The 16,339-nt window shown below is 49.8% G+C and overlaps 1 protein-coding gene across 1 annotated transcript in view; it reads left to right on the forward strand.

Annotated features, from left to right (window-relative positions):
• Nucleotides 1-9,930, forward strand: part of trap1 (TNF receptor-associated protein 1) — a 37,533-nt gene extending 27,603 nt beyond the window's left edge. The window contains exons 17-18 of the mRNA XM_041206826.1: nucleotides 3,388-3,460; nucleotides 9,640-9,930. Coding sequence (XP_041062760.1) covers nucleotides 3,388-3,460; nucleotides 9,640-9,741 — 175 coding nt within the window. The 3' untranslated portion in view covers nucleotides 9,742-9,930. The remainder of the gene's footprint in view (nucleotides 1-3,387; nucleotides 3,461-9,639) is intronic.
• Nucleotides 9,931-16,339: the final 6,409 nt, after the last annotated feature.

Raw genomic sequence — 16,339 nt, forward strand, 5'->3', positions numbered from 1 at the left:
CCCTCCCTCGCTCTCGCGCCCTCCCTCGCTCTCGCGCCCGCCCTCGCTCTCGCGCCCGCCCTCGCTCTCGCGCCCGCCCGCCCTCGCTCTCGCGCCCGCCCTCGCTCTCGCGCCCGCCCGCCCTCGCTCTCGCGCCCGCCCGCCCTCGCTCTCGCGCCCGCCCGCCCTCGCTCTCGCGCCCGCCCGCCCTCGCTCTCGCGCCCGCCCGCCCTCGCTCTCGCGCCCGCCCGCCCTCGCTCTCGCGCCCGCCCGCCCTCGCTCTCGCGCCCCGCCCGCCCTCGCTCTCGCGCCCGCCCGCCCTCGCTCTCGCGCCCGCCCGCCCTCGCTCTCGCGCCCGCCCGCCCTCGCTCTCGCGCCCGCCCGCCCTCGCTCTCGCGCCCGCCCGCCCTCGCTCTCGCGCCCGCCCGCCCTCGCTCTCGCGCCCGCCCTCGCGCCCGCCCGCCCTCGCTCTCGCGCCCGCCCGCCCTCGCTCTCGCGCCCGCTCGCTCTCGCGCCCGCCCGCCCTCGCTCTCGCGCCCGCCCGCCCTCGCTCTCGCGCCCGCCCTCCCTCGCTCTCGCGCCCGCCCGCCCTCGCTCTCGCGCCCGCCCGCCCTCGCTCTCGCTCTCGCGCCCTCGCTCTCGCTCTCGCGCCCGCCCGCCCTCGCTCTCGCGCCCGCCCGCCCTCGCTCTCGCGCCCGCCCGCCCTCGCTCTCGCGCCCGCCCGCCCTCGCTCTCGCGCCCGCCCGCCCTCGCTCTCGCGCCCGCCCGCCCTCGCTCTCGCGCCCGCCCGCCCTCGCTCTCGCGCCCGCCCGCCCTCGCTCTCGCGCCCGCCCGCCCTCGCTCTCGCGCCCGCCCGCCCTCGCTCTCGCGCCCGCCCTCCCTCGCTCTCGCGCCCGCCCTCACTCTCCATCTCTCTCTCCATCTCACATGCTCTCTCTCTCTCTCTCTCTCCATCTCACATGCTCTCTCTCTCTCTCTCTCCATCTCCCATGCTCTCTCTCTCTCTCCATCTCCCATGCTCTCTCTCTCTCTCTCCATCTCCCATGCTCTCTCTCTCTCTCTCTCTCCATCTCCCATGCTCTCTCTCTCTCTCTCCATCTCACATGCTGTCTCTCTCTCTCCATCTCACATGCTGTCTCTCTCTCTTCATCTCACATGCTCTCTCTCTCTCTCCACCTCACATGCTCTCTCTATCTCTCTCTCCATCTCACATGCTCTCTCTCTCTCTCCATCTCACATGCCCTCTCTCTCTCTCCATCTCACATGCTCTCTCTCTCTCTCCATCTCACATGCTCTCTCTCTCTCTCTCCATCTCACATGCTCTCTCTCTCTCCATCTCACATGCTCTCTCTCTCTCCATCTCACATGCTCTCTCTCTCTCTCCGTCTCACATGCTCTCTCTCTCTCCATCTCACATGCTCTCTCTCTCTCTCTCCATCTCACATGCTCTCTCTCTCTCTCCATCTCACATGCTCTCTCTCTCTCTCTCCATCTCACATGCTCTCTCTCTCTCTCTCCATCTCACATGCTCTCTCTCTCTCTCTCCATCTCACATGCTCTCTCTCTCTCTCCATCTCACATGCTCTCTCTCTCTCTCTCCATCTCACATGCTCTCTCTCTCTCTCTCTCTCCATCTCACATGCTCTCTCTCTCTCTCCATCTCACATGCTCTCTGTCTCTCTCTCTCTCTCCATCTCACATGCTCTCTCTCTCGCTCTCTCTCTCCATCTCACATGCTCTCTCTCTCGCTCTCTCTCTCCATCTCACATGCTCTCTCTCTCTCCATCTCACATGCTCTCTCTCTCTCCATCTTACATGCTCTCTCTCTCGCTCTCCATCTCACATGCTCTCTCTCTCGCTCTCCATCTCACATGCTCTCTCTCTCGCTCTCCATCTCACATGCTCTCTCTCGCTCTCCATCTCACATGCTCTCTCTCGCTCTCTCTCTCTCCATCTCACATGCTCTCTCTCTCTCCATCTCCCATGCTCTCTCTCTCTCTCTCTCCATCTCCCATTCTCTCTCTCTCTCCATCTCACATGCTGTCTCTCTCTCTTCATCTCACATGCTCTCTCTCTCTCTCTCCATCTCACATGCTGTCTCTCTCTCTTCATCTCACATGCTCTCTCTCTCTCTCTCCATCTCACATGCTGTCTCTCTCTCTTCATCTCACATGCTCTCTCTCTCTCTCCACCTCACATGCTCTCTCTCTCTCTCTCCATCTCACATGCTCTCTCTCTCTCTCTCTCTCCATCTCACATGCTCTCTCTCTCTCTCCATCTCACATGCTCTCTGTCTCTCTCTCTCTCTCCATCTCACATGCTCTCTCTCTCGCTCTCTCTCTCCATCTCACATGCTCTCTCTCTCTCCATCTCACATGCTCTCTCTCTCTCCATCTTACATGCTCTCTCTCTCGCTCTCCATCTCACATGCTCTCTCTCTCGCTCTCCATCTCACATGCTCTCTCTCTCGCTCTCCATCTCACATGCTCTCTCTCGCTCTCCATCTCACATGCTCTCTCTCGCTCTCTCTCTCTCCATCTCACATGCTCTCTCTCTCTCCATCTCCCATGCTCTCTCTCTCTCTCTCTCCATCTCCCATTCTCTCTCTCTCTCCATCTCACATGCTGTCTCTCTCTCTTCATCTCACATGCTCTCTCTCTCTCTCTCCATCTCACATGCTGTCTCTCTCTCTTCATCTCACATGCTCTCTCTCTCTCTCTCCATCTCACATGCTGTCTCTCTCTCTTCATCTCACATGCTCTCTCTCTCTCTCCACCTCACATGCTCTCTCTCTCTCCATCTCACATGCTCTCTCTCTCTCTCTCTCTCTGCATCTCACATGCTCTCTCTCTCTCTCTCCATCTCACATGCTCTCTCTCTCTCTCCGTCTCACATGCTCTCTCTCTCTCTCTCTCCATCTCACATGCTCTCTCTCTCCATCTCACATGCTCTCTCTCTCTCTCTCTCTCCATCTCACATGCTCTCTCTCTCTCTCCATCTCACATGCTCTCTCTCTCTCTCCATCTCACATGCTCTCTCTCTCTCTCCATCTCACATGCTCTCTGTCTCTCTCTCTCTCTCCATCTCACATGCTCTCTCTCTCGCTCTCTCGCTCTCCATCTCACATGCTCTCTCTCTCGCTCTCCATCTCACATGATCTCACATGCTCTCTCTCTCGCTCTCTCTCCATCTCACATGTTCTCTCTGGCACACGGAGAGAGAGGGTGCACGAGCGAGGAAGAGGGCGTGAGAGCGTCTGCCCATGAGAGCCCCTTCTTTCTCTGTGTCCCTCCCTCCTCCCGCCTCCACCTCTCTGCAGCACCGTCACTTTTGCACATACAGACCATGGTCATTTTGGAATTGTAGAGATAACGTACATTAATTGACTTATACCTTGTGTTGTTTCAGTCACTCACTGATAAAGAAATTGAATGAATTACGAGACAAGAATCTGGAACTAGCTAAGTTGCTGCTTGACCAGGTGAGCAAGTGTCTTAGTTCAGCTGTCAAGTCAACCCTGTGCCAGTGATGCTGTTGGTGGTATTCAGCACGCAACACTAAAGGGCATCTAAAGGGGGTATGAGCATGATCTAGAGCTACACATCTTACCTAGTGAGTTTGAGGAGAACGCTGTTGGGTTTAGTGAGGGTATGCTGTGCGGATTTTTCATTTGTGTGCATTGGGCCTTGCTTAATGTGTTGCCTGAAAGTCAACTCCTCCGACAATACAGCGCTCCCTCAGTCCTGGCCCTCCAACAATACAGCGCTCCCTCAGTCCTGGCCCTCCGGCAGGGCAGCACTCCCTCAGTCCTGGCCCTCCGGCAATACAGCGCTCCCTCAGTCCTGGCCCTCCGGCAATACAGCACTCCCTCAGTCCTGGCCCTCCGGCAGGGCAGCACTCCCTCAGTCCTGGCCCTCCGGCAATACAGCGCTCCCTCAGTCCTGGCCCTCCGGCAATACAGCACTCCCTCAGTCCTGGCCCTCCGGCAATACAGCGCTCCCTCAGTCCTGGCCCTCCGGCAATACAGCACTCCCTCAGTCCTGGCCCTCTGGCAATACAGCGCTCCCTCAGTCCTGGCCCTCCGGCAATACAGCGCTCCCTCAGTCCTGGCCCTCCGGCAGGGCAGCACCCCACTCAGTCCTGGCCCTCCGGCAGGGCAGCACTCTCTCGGTCCTGGCCCTCTGGCAATACAGCGCTCCCTCAGTCCTGGCCCTCTGGCAATACAGCGCTCCCTCAGTCCTGGCCCTCCGGCAATACAGCGCTCCCTCAGTCCTGGCCCTCCGGCAATACAGCGCTCCCTCAGTCCTGGCCCTCCGGCAATACAGCGCTCCCTCAGTCCTGGCCCTCCGGCAGGGCAGCACTCCCTCGGTCCTGGCCCTCCGGCAGGGCAGCACTCCCTCAGTCCTGGCCCTCCGGCAATACAGCGCTCCCTCGGTCCTGGCCCTCCGGCAGGGCAGCACTCCCTCGGTCCTGGCCCTCCGGCAGGGCAGCACTCCCTCAGTCCTGGCCCTCCGACAATACAGCGCTCCCTCAGTCCTGGCCCTCCAGCAGGGCAGCACCCCACTCAGTCCTGGCCCTCCGGCAGGGCAGCACTCCCTCAGTCCTGGCCCTCCGGCAGGGCAGCACTCCCTCAGTCCTGGCCCTCTGGCAATACAGCACTCCCTCAGTCCTGGCCCTCTGGCAATACAGCGCTCCCTCAGTCCTGGCCCTCCGGCAATACAGCGCTCCCTCAGTCCTGGCCCTCCGGCAATACAGCGCTCCCTCAGTCCTGGCCCTCTGGCAATACAGCACTCCCTCAGTCCTGGCCCTCCAGCAGGGCAGCACTCCCTCAGTCCTGGCCCTCCGGCAACACAGCGCTCCCTCAGTCCTGGCCCTCCGGCAGGGCAGCACTCCCTCAGTCCTGGCCCTCTGGCAATACAGCACTCCCTCAGTCCTGGCCCTCCGGCAATACAGCGCTCCCTCAGTCCTGGCCCTCCGGCAGGGCAGCACCCCACTCAGTCCTGGCCCTCCGGCAGGGCAGCACTCTCTCGGTCCTGGCCCTCTGGCAATACAGCGCTCCCTCAGTCCTGGCCCTCTGGCAATACAGCGCTCCCTCAGTCCTGGCCCTCCGGCAATACAGCGCTCCCTCAGTCCTGGCCCTCCGGCAATACAGCGCTCCCTCAGTCCTGGCCCTCCGGCAATACAGCGCTCCCTCAGTCCTGGCCCTCCGGCAGGGCAGCACTCCCTCGGTCCTGGCCCTCCGGCAGGGCAGCACTCCCTCAGTCCTGGCCCTCCGGCAATACAGCGCTCCCTCGGTCCTGGCCCTCCGGCAGGGCAGCACTCCCTCGGTCCTGGCCCTCCGGCAGGGCAGCACTCCCTCAGTCCTGGCCCTCCGACAATACAGCGCTCCCTCAGTCCTGGCCCTCCAGCAGGGCAGCACCCCACTCAGTCCTGGCCCTCCGGCAGGGCAGCACTCCCTCAGTCCTGGCCCTCCGGCAGGGCAGCACTCCCTCAGTCCTGGCCCTCTGGCAATACAGCACTCCCTCAGTCCTGGCCCTCTGGCAATACAGCGCTCCCTCAGTCCTGGCCCTCCGGCAATACAGCACTCCCTCAGTCCTGGCCCTCCGGCAATACAGCGCTCCCTCAGTCCTGGCCCTCTGGCAATACAGCACTCCCTCAGTCCTGGCCCTCCAGCAGGGCAGCACTCCCTCAGTCCTGGCCCTCCGGCAACACAGCGCTCCCTCAGTCCTGGCCCTCCGGCAGGGCAGCACTCCCTCAGTCCTGGCCCTCTGGCAATACAGCACTCCCTCAGTCCTGGCCCTCCGGCAATACAGCGCTCCCTCAGTCCTGGCCCTCCGGCAATACAGCGCTCCCTCAGTCCTGGCCCTCCGGCAATACAGCGCTCCCTCAGTCCTGGCCCTCCGGCAATACAGCGCTCCCTCAGTCCTGGCCCTCCAGCAGGGCAGCACTCCCTCAGTCCTGGCCCTCCGGCAACACAGCGCTCCCTCGGTCCTGGCCCTCCGGCAGGGCAGCACTCCCTTGGTACAACACTAGAGTGTCCGCCTAGAAGCTGGGCCTCAGGCCAATGGAGTGGGATTCAAACTCATGACCACCTGACTCAGGGGAATGTGGCAAGGCTGAGATCAGAAAGGAAAATAAACGAAGCAAATTTGGTGTTGCACCCTAGGACAGGTGGCATCAGGACGTCCTCTGCTCCCTAGGAGACCTTTCAGTGCAATGGGGAGGCTAAGCTGCCAATGCTTCCGTCATTAAGCTTTTAAGCTTTCTGTAATGCATCCTGTCTTTCTATTCAAACTGAAAATTTGAAAAGAAAATTGTTCTCTTGCTTCAATGGAAAGTCCCTTAATTTAGGATGGAACTTAGGGCATGTGACACTGCTGCAGTATTCGAAAACAATAGATTAGTGCAGCCCCTGACAGTGTCATCACCCTGAATAGTGACAAAATGTCTCATTTTGGTGCAAATCTTGGTGTTGCAGTTGCTGCAGTGCTGGCTGCCTGCCACACGGTGGTGTGTGCTGAGTAAAGTAGTGATGCAGTGCCTCTGCTGGTAGAGGTTGGGACTGCAGTAACTAAAAGCTTCAGGAAGTAAATGACCAGATATTTTGACTGGCAGATGTTTTTTATCTTGAGGAATAAGGCTTGCTGTTTCTGTAGTAAAGCTGACCGGTGCCCAGCTGTAAGGAGAAGAACAATGCTGTTTGGGTGGGAAGAGAGGGGCAGTGAGTTGCTGGAATTTTTGGGATTTCATTTGTTCTTTCTGTGCAGCACAAGGAGCATTGGGTTAAAGGCTTCACCTTCTCCTGGAGACTTCTCAGTCTTTAGGCCTAATGGTTTTCCATATTGAGATCACAGTGCAACTGTGAGAGTTGCACTGTGATCCTATTATGGAAAACTATTAGGCCTAAAGGCTGAGAAGTCCCCAGGAAAAGGTGGCCTGTATCCTAGGGCTTTAAAAGAAGTGGCTGCAGAGATAGTAGATGCATTGATTATAATCTTCCAAAAGTCCCTAGGTTCTGGAAGGGTACCAGTGGTTTAGAGAACAACTAATGTAACACCTTTATTCAGGAAAGGTGGGAGATAGAAAGCAGGAAACTATAGGCCAGTTTACCTAACATCTGTCATAGGGAAATTGCAGGATACTTAGAAGATCATAATGTGATCAGAGTCAACATGGCTTCATGAAGGGGAATTCATGCCTAACAAATGTATTAGAATTCTTTGAGGAGGTATCAAGCAGGACAGATAAAGGGGAACCAGGAGATGTAATATATTTGCATTTCCAAAAGGGATTCAATAAGGTACTGCACATTAGGCTACTTAATAAGATAAGAGCCCATGATGTTGGGGGTAGTGTATTAGCATGGATAGAGGACTGGCTAACTAATAGAAGACAGAGTTGGGATAAGGGGGGCATTTTTGGGAAGGCAACCTGTAACTAGTGGAGTGTCACAGAGATCAGTGCTGGGGCCACAATTATTTACAATATATATTAATGATTTGGATGAGGGAAATGAATGTACTATCGCCAAGTTTGCAGATGACACAAAAATAGGTGGGAAGGTGAGGGTGACACAAAGAGTCTACAGAGTTAAGTTAAGTGGGTGGGCAAAAACTTGGCAATGGAATATAATGTGGGAAAATGTGAGGTTATGCACTTTGGCAGGAAGAATAGAGGAGCTGAATATTATTTAAATGGAGAAAGACTGCAGAAGGCTGCAGCACAGAGGGATCGGGGACTCCTCATGTATGAATCCCAAAAAGCTAACATAGAAGTTCAGCAGGTAATAGGGAAGGCAAATGGAATGTTGGCCTTTATTTCAAAGGGAATGGAGTATAAAAATAGGGAAATCTTGCTAAAACTATACAAGGCACTAGTTAGACAACACCTAGAAAACTGAACAGTTTTGGTCCCCTTATCTAAGGAAAGATATACTGGAAATTGGAGGCAGTCCACAGAGGGTTCACCAGGTTGATCCGGGGTACAGAGGGATTTTCTTATGAGGAGAGGTTGAGTAGGTTGGGCCTGTACTCATTGGAGTTTAGAAGAATGAGAGGTGACCTTATTGAAACATATAAGATTCTTAGAGGGCTTGACAGGGTAGATGCTGAGAGGTTGTTTCCCCTTGTGGGAGGGTCTAGGACCAGAGGGCATAATCTCAGAGTAAGGGGGCACCCATTTAAAACAGAGTTGAGGAGGAATTTCTTCTCTGAGGGTAGTCAATCTGTGGAATCTTTACAGCAGAGGGCTGGAGAGGCTGGGTCGTTAAGTATATTCAAGGCGGAGATACAGATTTTTAATCAGTAAGGAAATTAAGGGTTATGGGGAAAAGACAGGAAAGTGGAGCACAAAAGCAGATCAGCCATGGTCTTATTGAATGGCAGAGCAGCCCCGAAGGGCTGAATGGCCTACTCCTGCTGCTGAGTCTGGTATTCCTCACTTGGTGGCATCTTCCAAATCCACAACCTCTACCACCTGGAAGGACAAGGACAACAGCTGCATGTAAACACCACCATCTTCAAGATCCCCTCCAAGTCACACACCATCCTGTCTTGAAACAATGTCAATTGCCATTTCTTCACCCCCCTTCTCGAGGGCAATTAGGGATGGGCAATAAATGCTAGCCTTGCCAGTGACACCCACATCCTTGAATGAATAAGTATGTCATTGTTTCAGTGTAGCATATCACCTCTTACAAAAGGCAGGTGCTGCAGGAAATTCAAGGGACAGAGTGATCTCCTGGACTATAATCATCAAAACTTTACAACACAGGAGACCTTTGCTGGCTGTATATAAGAGCAGTTGTTTAGTCCCGCGTTTTGTCCAAAATCCTGTAAGTTCCAAGCATTCCAGATTCCAACAACTAATTTCAGTCACCTATACAGGGATTTCCCACATATTTTCCCTAAATCGACCTGTGTTTTTATCTTTTTGCCTACCCCAGGAGATTGCATGGCTTGGTTCAGGTGGCAGGTTGTTTATTGTGATGTACAATTGTGTAGGTCAGGCTAGATGCCCTTGTTCCTATTGGGGTAGCAGGCTCAGTTGAGATCTTGGGCTGGTTGTCCCTGCCTTTTGAGAGTCCCGAATAAGGGTCCCACACTCAGGGCTACAAGCTATGGCCAACAGCAGAACCAGCCAATTTTCGGTGGTAATGGCGGACGAGCTAGAACCTCGAGGGACAGCAGTTGCTTACAGGCAGAGGATCCTTCAGGGCAAGGACTTGTGTTTCCTTTAAGTACACATGAGGAAGGTGATGGGAAACTGCCTCATGTTTTCTATCCCCCAGTCACATTGCTCATGAACTAGAAAATGGGAGCAATTGAAAAGGGAAGTGTGGGACTGTGAGAGGACCTGCCCTTTGGCAGATCATCATCACGTTGTTCCTATTTCATTACACTGTCTTTTAGTTTATTGTTCTGTTCCCTGTCACCCTGCAGTTTGCATTCCTGTCTGTTCCTCCCCCTCCCCATATTGCTCCAGGTGATGGGCTGACCTCAGTGTAGCTCGGCTGTGACTGGGTTGAGCCCCTCCAGAGGAGAGCAGCCATGAATGGTTTTCCCCAGGGTCATTCGATCTCATCGCATTTGAAAACTGGTGGTTGAGGGGAGTGGTTGTTTGGGCTTTGATCTAACTGTGATCCTGTGCTGTTTCTTTCAGATTTATGACAACGCCATGATCGCTGCGGGGCTGAATGATGACCCCCGACCTATGGTCAGCAGATTGAATGAGCTTCTGACCAAAGCACTGGAAAACCACTGAAGATTGAGGGACGGGCCCTAATGCCTCTGGTCGGCATGTGTGGCGTCTTAGGACCATCAAGAAAGATCCGGCAATCCATCCCCACTGAGCCTGTGTTTGACATTGTGCTTTGTGCCATGTAATTTGTCCAATCACAAACAGTGTTGACACAAATAATATATGTTGAAATAAAAGATTCTCCAAGTAAAATATTTCCAAATGATAACTTTTCTCAGGCTGAGGGAGCTGCAGTTTCTTGTGATCTGTCGATTACCCAGGTTTTTAGGTCCTATTTTACTTGATCTCAGCAAGGAAACACTGCCCCTCTTTTCTGTAAATCTCTGGTTTCCTGGCAAAATAATTAATTACCCAGTGGCCCAATGACTTCAGCTAGTGCCAGGATATAGGATTGGCATGGGTTTCCTTCCACCAGGAGTCATGTGTCCTGGTTCACTTTTCTACTGTTGTGTATGGACAGGAACCTTAGAAGTAGAATTGAGGTGGTAGAGGGGAAGGAGAGATATACCTGGGGGTGGGGGTAAAATTGGTTCAGAAATAAAATGTGCTGGCTGCTTTCGATGTTGGGATTGAGACGCTGCTGTGTGTAGGCGGAGGGGTGTTGCTTTGTACATGGCTGTTGGAAATAATTTACCTATTTATGGAACTGTGTCTGGTTTAGAATGCTAGGCAGCTGTTTCACTCAGGTTTAAAAAGAAATCACTGAATTTTAAAGAGGGATCTTGGTGTTTTCAGAATATTTTGGCACCCACATGAAGCCTGTGAATGATTTTGTTTGCTAAGAATATTGGTGACAGCAAAGTCTTTTAGACAAAATAGTCTACAATGTTCTCCTCGCTGGGGTCTGATTTCACAGGTAACAAGCCCCCCACCCCCCCCAACACCCTCACAAATCCAGGAAGTTGAGGTAAGTATTGAAATGAGAGCTTCTATGTGGAAGAGATGAATAAACTCTGCATAGACTGGGATCTCCTGAATTTGTGATGCAGGATGTGAAGATTGTGCATCAATAATATTCAATCTTTTGCACATAGGAAAGGTACAGGGACCAATGAATGTCTTTGCATTTCCAGTTTCTAGAGCAGGATTTTAACAACCCCCTGTTGGCCTAACAGTTATCAGTAGGTTCCTACTGGCTGTGAAACGTTGAAATATTAACGAGACACCCAGGCGCAGGAAATTTTGTCATGGTGCTAAATGCTGCATTAATGAGTTTTAGAAGCTGAGGGTAGGAGCAAAGCTGGCAGACAGCCAAAGAGCAATGTACTGGGTTCCTGGCAAGCATCTGTGGTGCCCTCTCGGCTTTTCTCTTCAGTTCCCAAACCCCAAAGTTTCTTCTCGCTGGGATGCAGTTCCACAGCCACTGGCTACCCTCCATTGCCACACCCAGACTGTCAACCATGGAGTGCTTTGCAGTTGATCACCAATGGACACACTGGATAGTTCCCCACTCATTCCACCCACACACCCCCCAAACCTGAGGGTGCTGAGGTAAGTCCTACAGTTTGAACTCTGATCTGGTAACTCAGCAGCATGCCTGGCCCTGCTGGAAATCCCAACCCTGCAACCTTTAATCTTCATAATTTGGTGAACTTTATTTTCCCCTCTTTTAGGAGTCTGGGGACCTGCACACTTTTCTCCTCTCCACTTTAACAAGAGGGGACCCTATGTAATAGGGCTTCTTGTAGACTATCCCTAAGTGCAGAAAAAGCACTGAGACTGCATGTGTGAAAATTGAATCAATAAGGTGCTAAAATGATCCACTTTGAGAAAATTTATAAAAGTGGAAAATGGCCTTTATTTAAATGCATTCTTGGGATGTGGGTGCCTATAAAATTTATTGCCCATCCTTTAATTATACGTTAACAATTTTGATATAACTGAATGATGTGCCAAGCAACTTAAAAGTCACCCATGTTGGTGTGAAATTAGAGTCACATATAAACTCAGACTTTGGGACAAGTCAGTCGTCGGGTTTTTTTGACATTTCAACACCATTCACTTTTATTGATACCAGCTTTATCATTCCAGATTTTTTTAAACTAAATTCAAATCCTCAAACTGCCACAGTGAGGTTTGGACTTGCATTCTCTGGGTCACACTAGGTGTGATTGTAGAGTGTCATTCCCTGCACCCAGCCCCTCAGTCTCAATAAAAATAGTGCCTATTGAACTAATGTGATATTGTTCCAATTCCTATATTACTCTTCTGAGTTTGAATTCATTCTGAATTGCAGACATTGGATACAAACCCAAACCCATGTTACATGGGACAGACAATGTTTATTACATCAGTCTGACCTGGATTTGAATCCAGGTTTCAGGATGGAAATGCTGATGTCTGTCCCACTGTGTCACTCATTCCATCACCCTGTGCTCACTGACCTACATTGACTTACAGCAATGCCTTGATTTTAAAATTCTCTTCCTCGTTTTGATATCTCCCTGCAGTATCGCCCCCCTTATGTCTGTAACCTCCTTCAATCCTACAACCCTCAAGTATATCTGAACTCCCTAAAACTCCATGCCTCTAACTCTCCTCCTTTACAATGCTCCTTAAAATCTACCTCTTTGACCAAACTCTTGGTCATCTGTCCTAATTTCTCCTCATGTGGCTGGATGTCAAGTTTTATTTGATAATGCTTGTGTAAAACCCCACAGGACATTACTACATTAAAGGTGCTATATAAATGCAAGTTGCTGTTACCCTCACTGTGATCAGTTTATATAAACTATCATTGACAATCTCTCCTCGCTCAATTGCATCCCTACCACAGATCTGTGGCTTTTTTTGAGGGAGTTATTTGCCAGGTTGGCTGTGCTTGCTGCAAGTCTGGTTTGAATCACTCTTGTTAATTTCACTGCACCAAGTACTGTGCACTGGTTGTAATTGGTCCAGTTTGTGTGTGTTATAAATCACACTCCTCTCTATTCCAATGCGCTCAGATCAATGAATGACAGCAAAATCAAGGTCAGTATCAGTACCAACCCTGGGGACACACAGGCCACTACTTATTCCTGTGGTACACAACTGGGAGAGAACCTCTACTCTTGAGTCTCTCTCTCATGGCTCTTAAGTGGACAAGTGCGGGCTAGTAAAAACAAAAATATTGAAACAATATTTATTATTATCCACATTGATGATTATTTGTCATCCATATTTAGATTTAGCTGAAAATTGTTGACTGGGAGGGGAAAATTGATTTTAACAAACGGTTTGTGATTTTGTTGCCTGAGAAAGATTAAATGAGGGCAGTGGAGTTTGAAAGATGGCAAAGCCCACTGGGTTTAGTTATGCCCCTCACCTCTCCCAGCCTAAGACATGGACTAGGCAAATGGCTGCAGATTCCTGGGCTACTAACACCTCAGGCAAAGGAAGGAAACTCAGCTCTAAATGGATTTAGCCACCTCTTCTTAATTGCAGTTTACAGCAGTAATTCCTGATTGTCAGATGATTGCAGAGGCTGAGTCCCTCTCCTTTAGCAACTGTTGTATGATGTGCCTACATGTCACTATAATGTAAAAGTGTTCAGCAGCACAAGAGTTAATGTGGGACTGGAGAATAGCACTGCCCACGGTATGTTGTATGGAGTCATATGGTAATAGGCCCCAAGAGAGCAGCCTAGAAACAACACTAAGCACCATGCATGACTGTAACCTGGGATCTGTGAATAGTTAAAGTCTACCAATAAAAGGTTTATGTTTAAATATAAAAGTCTCAAGATCTCTTTGTTAAGATACCACACGCACCATAATACAACATGGTTGGCAGTGGTGGTCACTTCTACAAGATATCACATCAACGATAATACCATTATTCATGGTGATATGAAAGGTGGCAGCTAAATGCATGAATCCAGAACAGCATCCCAAGATATGAAAACTGAAACCTAACTAGAGAGGCATACGCCTGAGACAAAACCTTGAAAAAGTTTCACTACAGACTTAGAAATGAGGAATCCACCAGAGTGAAAGTCCATTACAGAAAATTGCAAGAACCTGAATGACAGTGCATGAGATGATGAGCAAAAATACAAAAAATTAGCTGTACTTACATTATAGAATAGTAGGTGCTGCCAGGTCTCAGCAGATTGCAGCAGTGATAGCCATGCTGCACTGAAGTTATATTTTTTTAAAAATCAGCTGGCAGAGTCAAGATAGAAACTTGCAGCAGAGATAAAAAGAAAAAGCCTACAGAGACAGAGAACCCCTTTCAGACAGGAAAAGGAATGTTTTTCAGTAAAGAGATAAAAGTATTGCTACTGTTCTCAAGAATTTAAAACAAAAAACCTTAGTGAGAAAGCAACAAAAGACCTCAGAGGGAGGACAAGCGACCCCAGTGTGTGAGGTAACTCAAAAAAGGCAAAATGTTCAAAAAGTAAATGGACCTGTTCTACAGGAAAATGTTTTCATCAGAGCTGAACTGGAAGATTTAAAGCACAAGATTCAAGCTGAATATATACCTTTCAAAACGCATGATAAACTGAAGTCTTCAATGAACCAAGCTGTTTGCAATCTGAACAAACAAATTTCAGAGATGACACAAAGATATCAGAAGAAAATAATGACCCTCAATTCCACAATTGGCAAATCAAAGCAGGAGTTGGGAAAACTCAATCAGATGTACAGCTAGGTAAAACAGTGGGCAGAAAAGGCACACAAAGTTGTTGCAACTCTGAAAGACTCCTTGAAGAATTAGGTTGTAGCCATGGAAAAACATGAGGTGCTAAAAAGGACATTGAATATTACTTCAGAAAAGCTGCATTGGAACTATCAGTGGAAATGAAACAATTCACTGAAGCCCAGAGAGAGTTGGCAAGAGGTCAACAAAAAAAAACAGTTGAAATAACAGTTGCTTGTCCTTCAGGACCAAATGCAAAAGGAATGCATAACCATTCAGCAACATGAAGAAGTGAAGATTGTTTTAAACAGTAGAATCAAAGCACAACAGAAGAAACTCAGAGACTCTGTTAAATTGCAGGAAAACTTAAGATGAAGCAAATGAGCTTTGCAAAGTAAAGGAAAACCTGTTGACAAACCTTCACAGGCTACAAGAATCCCTCAGGTCAAAGTTTATTCCTCTGAAACATTCCAAAGAGAAACAAAATGAATTTAACATCACTCTGAACGAACTGAGGAACCAGCTGGCAGAGAAGACTCAGCAATGTTCAATATTCCGGGACACTGAAAGCTACACGAAATGGACTGAAGAGCTGATGAAGCAGTTGAGTGAAAACGAGGAGAGATGGAAAGGAAAAGCCGTAAAACTTTCCAAACTGTGAGAAAATAATGAAGCTACGAGTTGCACAATTACAGAACTGAAACAAGTTAAAACTTCACCGGAGACAGACCAGGCCAACAAGTGAATCCAAAATGAAGGACAAGGAAAAAGTTCTACTGTGGCCAGAGAAAGAAAAGATAGAAAAAAGATCGGAAAGTGTAAATCTGACACTGAAGCGCAAGGCATTAGAAGAAGAAAAAGTTAAACTGAATGAAAAGATTCATGAGCTTGCAAAAGGATTTGAAAATAAAACAGCAAACTAATGTTTGGCTGAAATTGTTAAACAAGTGGAAATGAAGGTTCCATTTGTGAAACATATACATCCAGCAAGAACATGGCAGATACCACGGAAAAAGGAAATTTAAGCTCACTCTAGGAATGAACGGAGTGCATATTCCCCTTGGAAGGAATGGGAAAAACCCACAGAGTCCAAAAAAAGCAGATGAGTTGTTAATGAAGAGAAACACAACTCCAAAGGAACTCAAAGTGAATCAAACGGAGATAGCCAAATACCAGAAACACAGAATACTACTACTATCCCTCCAAATGTGTCAGACCAAGATGTGGAAGAACTGTCAAGCGTCAGAACTGTCTGAATTTATAAAGTCAGAGACTTGATGGGGGAGCAGGGATAGCAAGTGAAGATTGTATTATTATGGTCTATTGGAAGGGAGGAAAGTTTTCTTTGGCAAAGCGGGGGCGGGGGGCGGTGTATGATGTGCCTGCATTCCACTGTAATATAAAGGTGCTCAGTAGAACAAGGGTTAATGTGGGACTGAAGAATAGCACCACCCATGGTATGATGTAGAGTCACGTGGTAATAAACTCAGAGCACAGTGTTAGGAACAACACACTAAGTATGCAACCCACCTGCATGGAGCAGCACCTGTGACCTGTGAATAGTTAAAGACTATGTTTAAACATACAAGTCTCAAGACCTCCTCATTGAGACATCTAAAGAACCCATAATACAATATACAGTGGCAGCAAACAGCAACATAATACAACAGGGACAGGCATGTGCAATGGTTTCAGTCGTGGCCCATTGGGTAACACTCTCACCTCTATTGTGTGTTCAAGCCCCACTCACCTAACCTGAACACAACAATCCAAGTTGATGTTCCAGTACTGTACTGAGGGCATCCTGCACTGCTGGAGGTGCAGGCTTTCAGATGAGATGTTAAACCCAAGTGCTGCCTGGCCTCTCAGGTAGATGTAAAAAGAGCTCAAGGCCACCATTTCAAAGAAGACTAAATTAATTCAACCCAGGTCCTGGTCAATATTTCTCCTTTAATCGACATCACAAAAATCAGATTATCTG

Source organism: Carcharodon carcharias, chromosome 15, assembly GCF_017639515.1.
Source record: "Carcharodon carcharias isolate sCarCar2 chromosome 15, sCarCar2.pri, whole genome shotgun sequence".
Lineage (NCBI taxonomy): Eukaryota > Metazoa > Chordata > Chondrichthyes > Lamniformes > Lamnidae > Carcharodon > Carcharodon carcharias.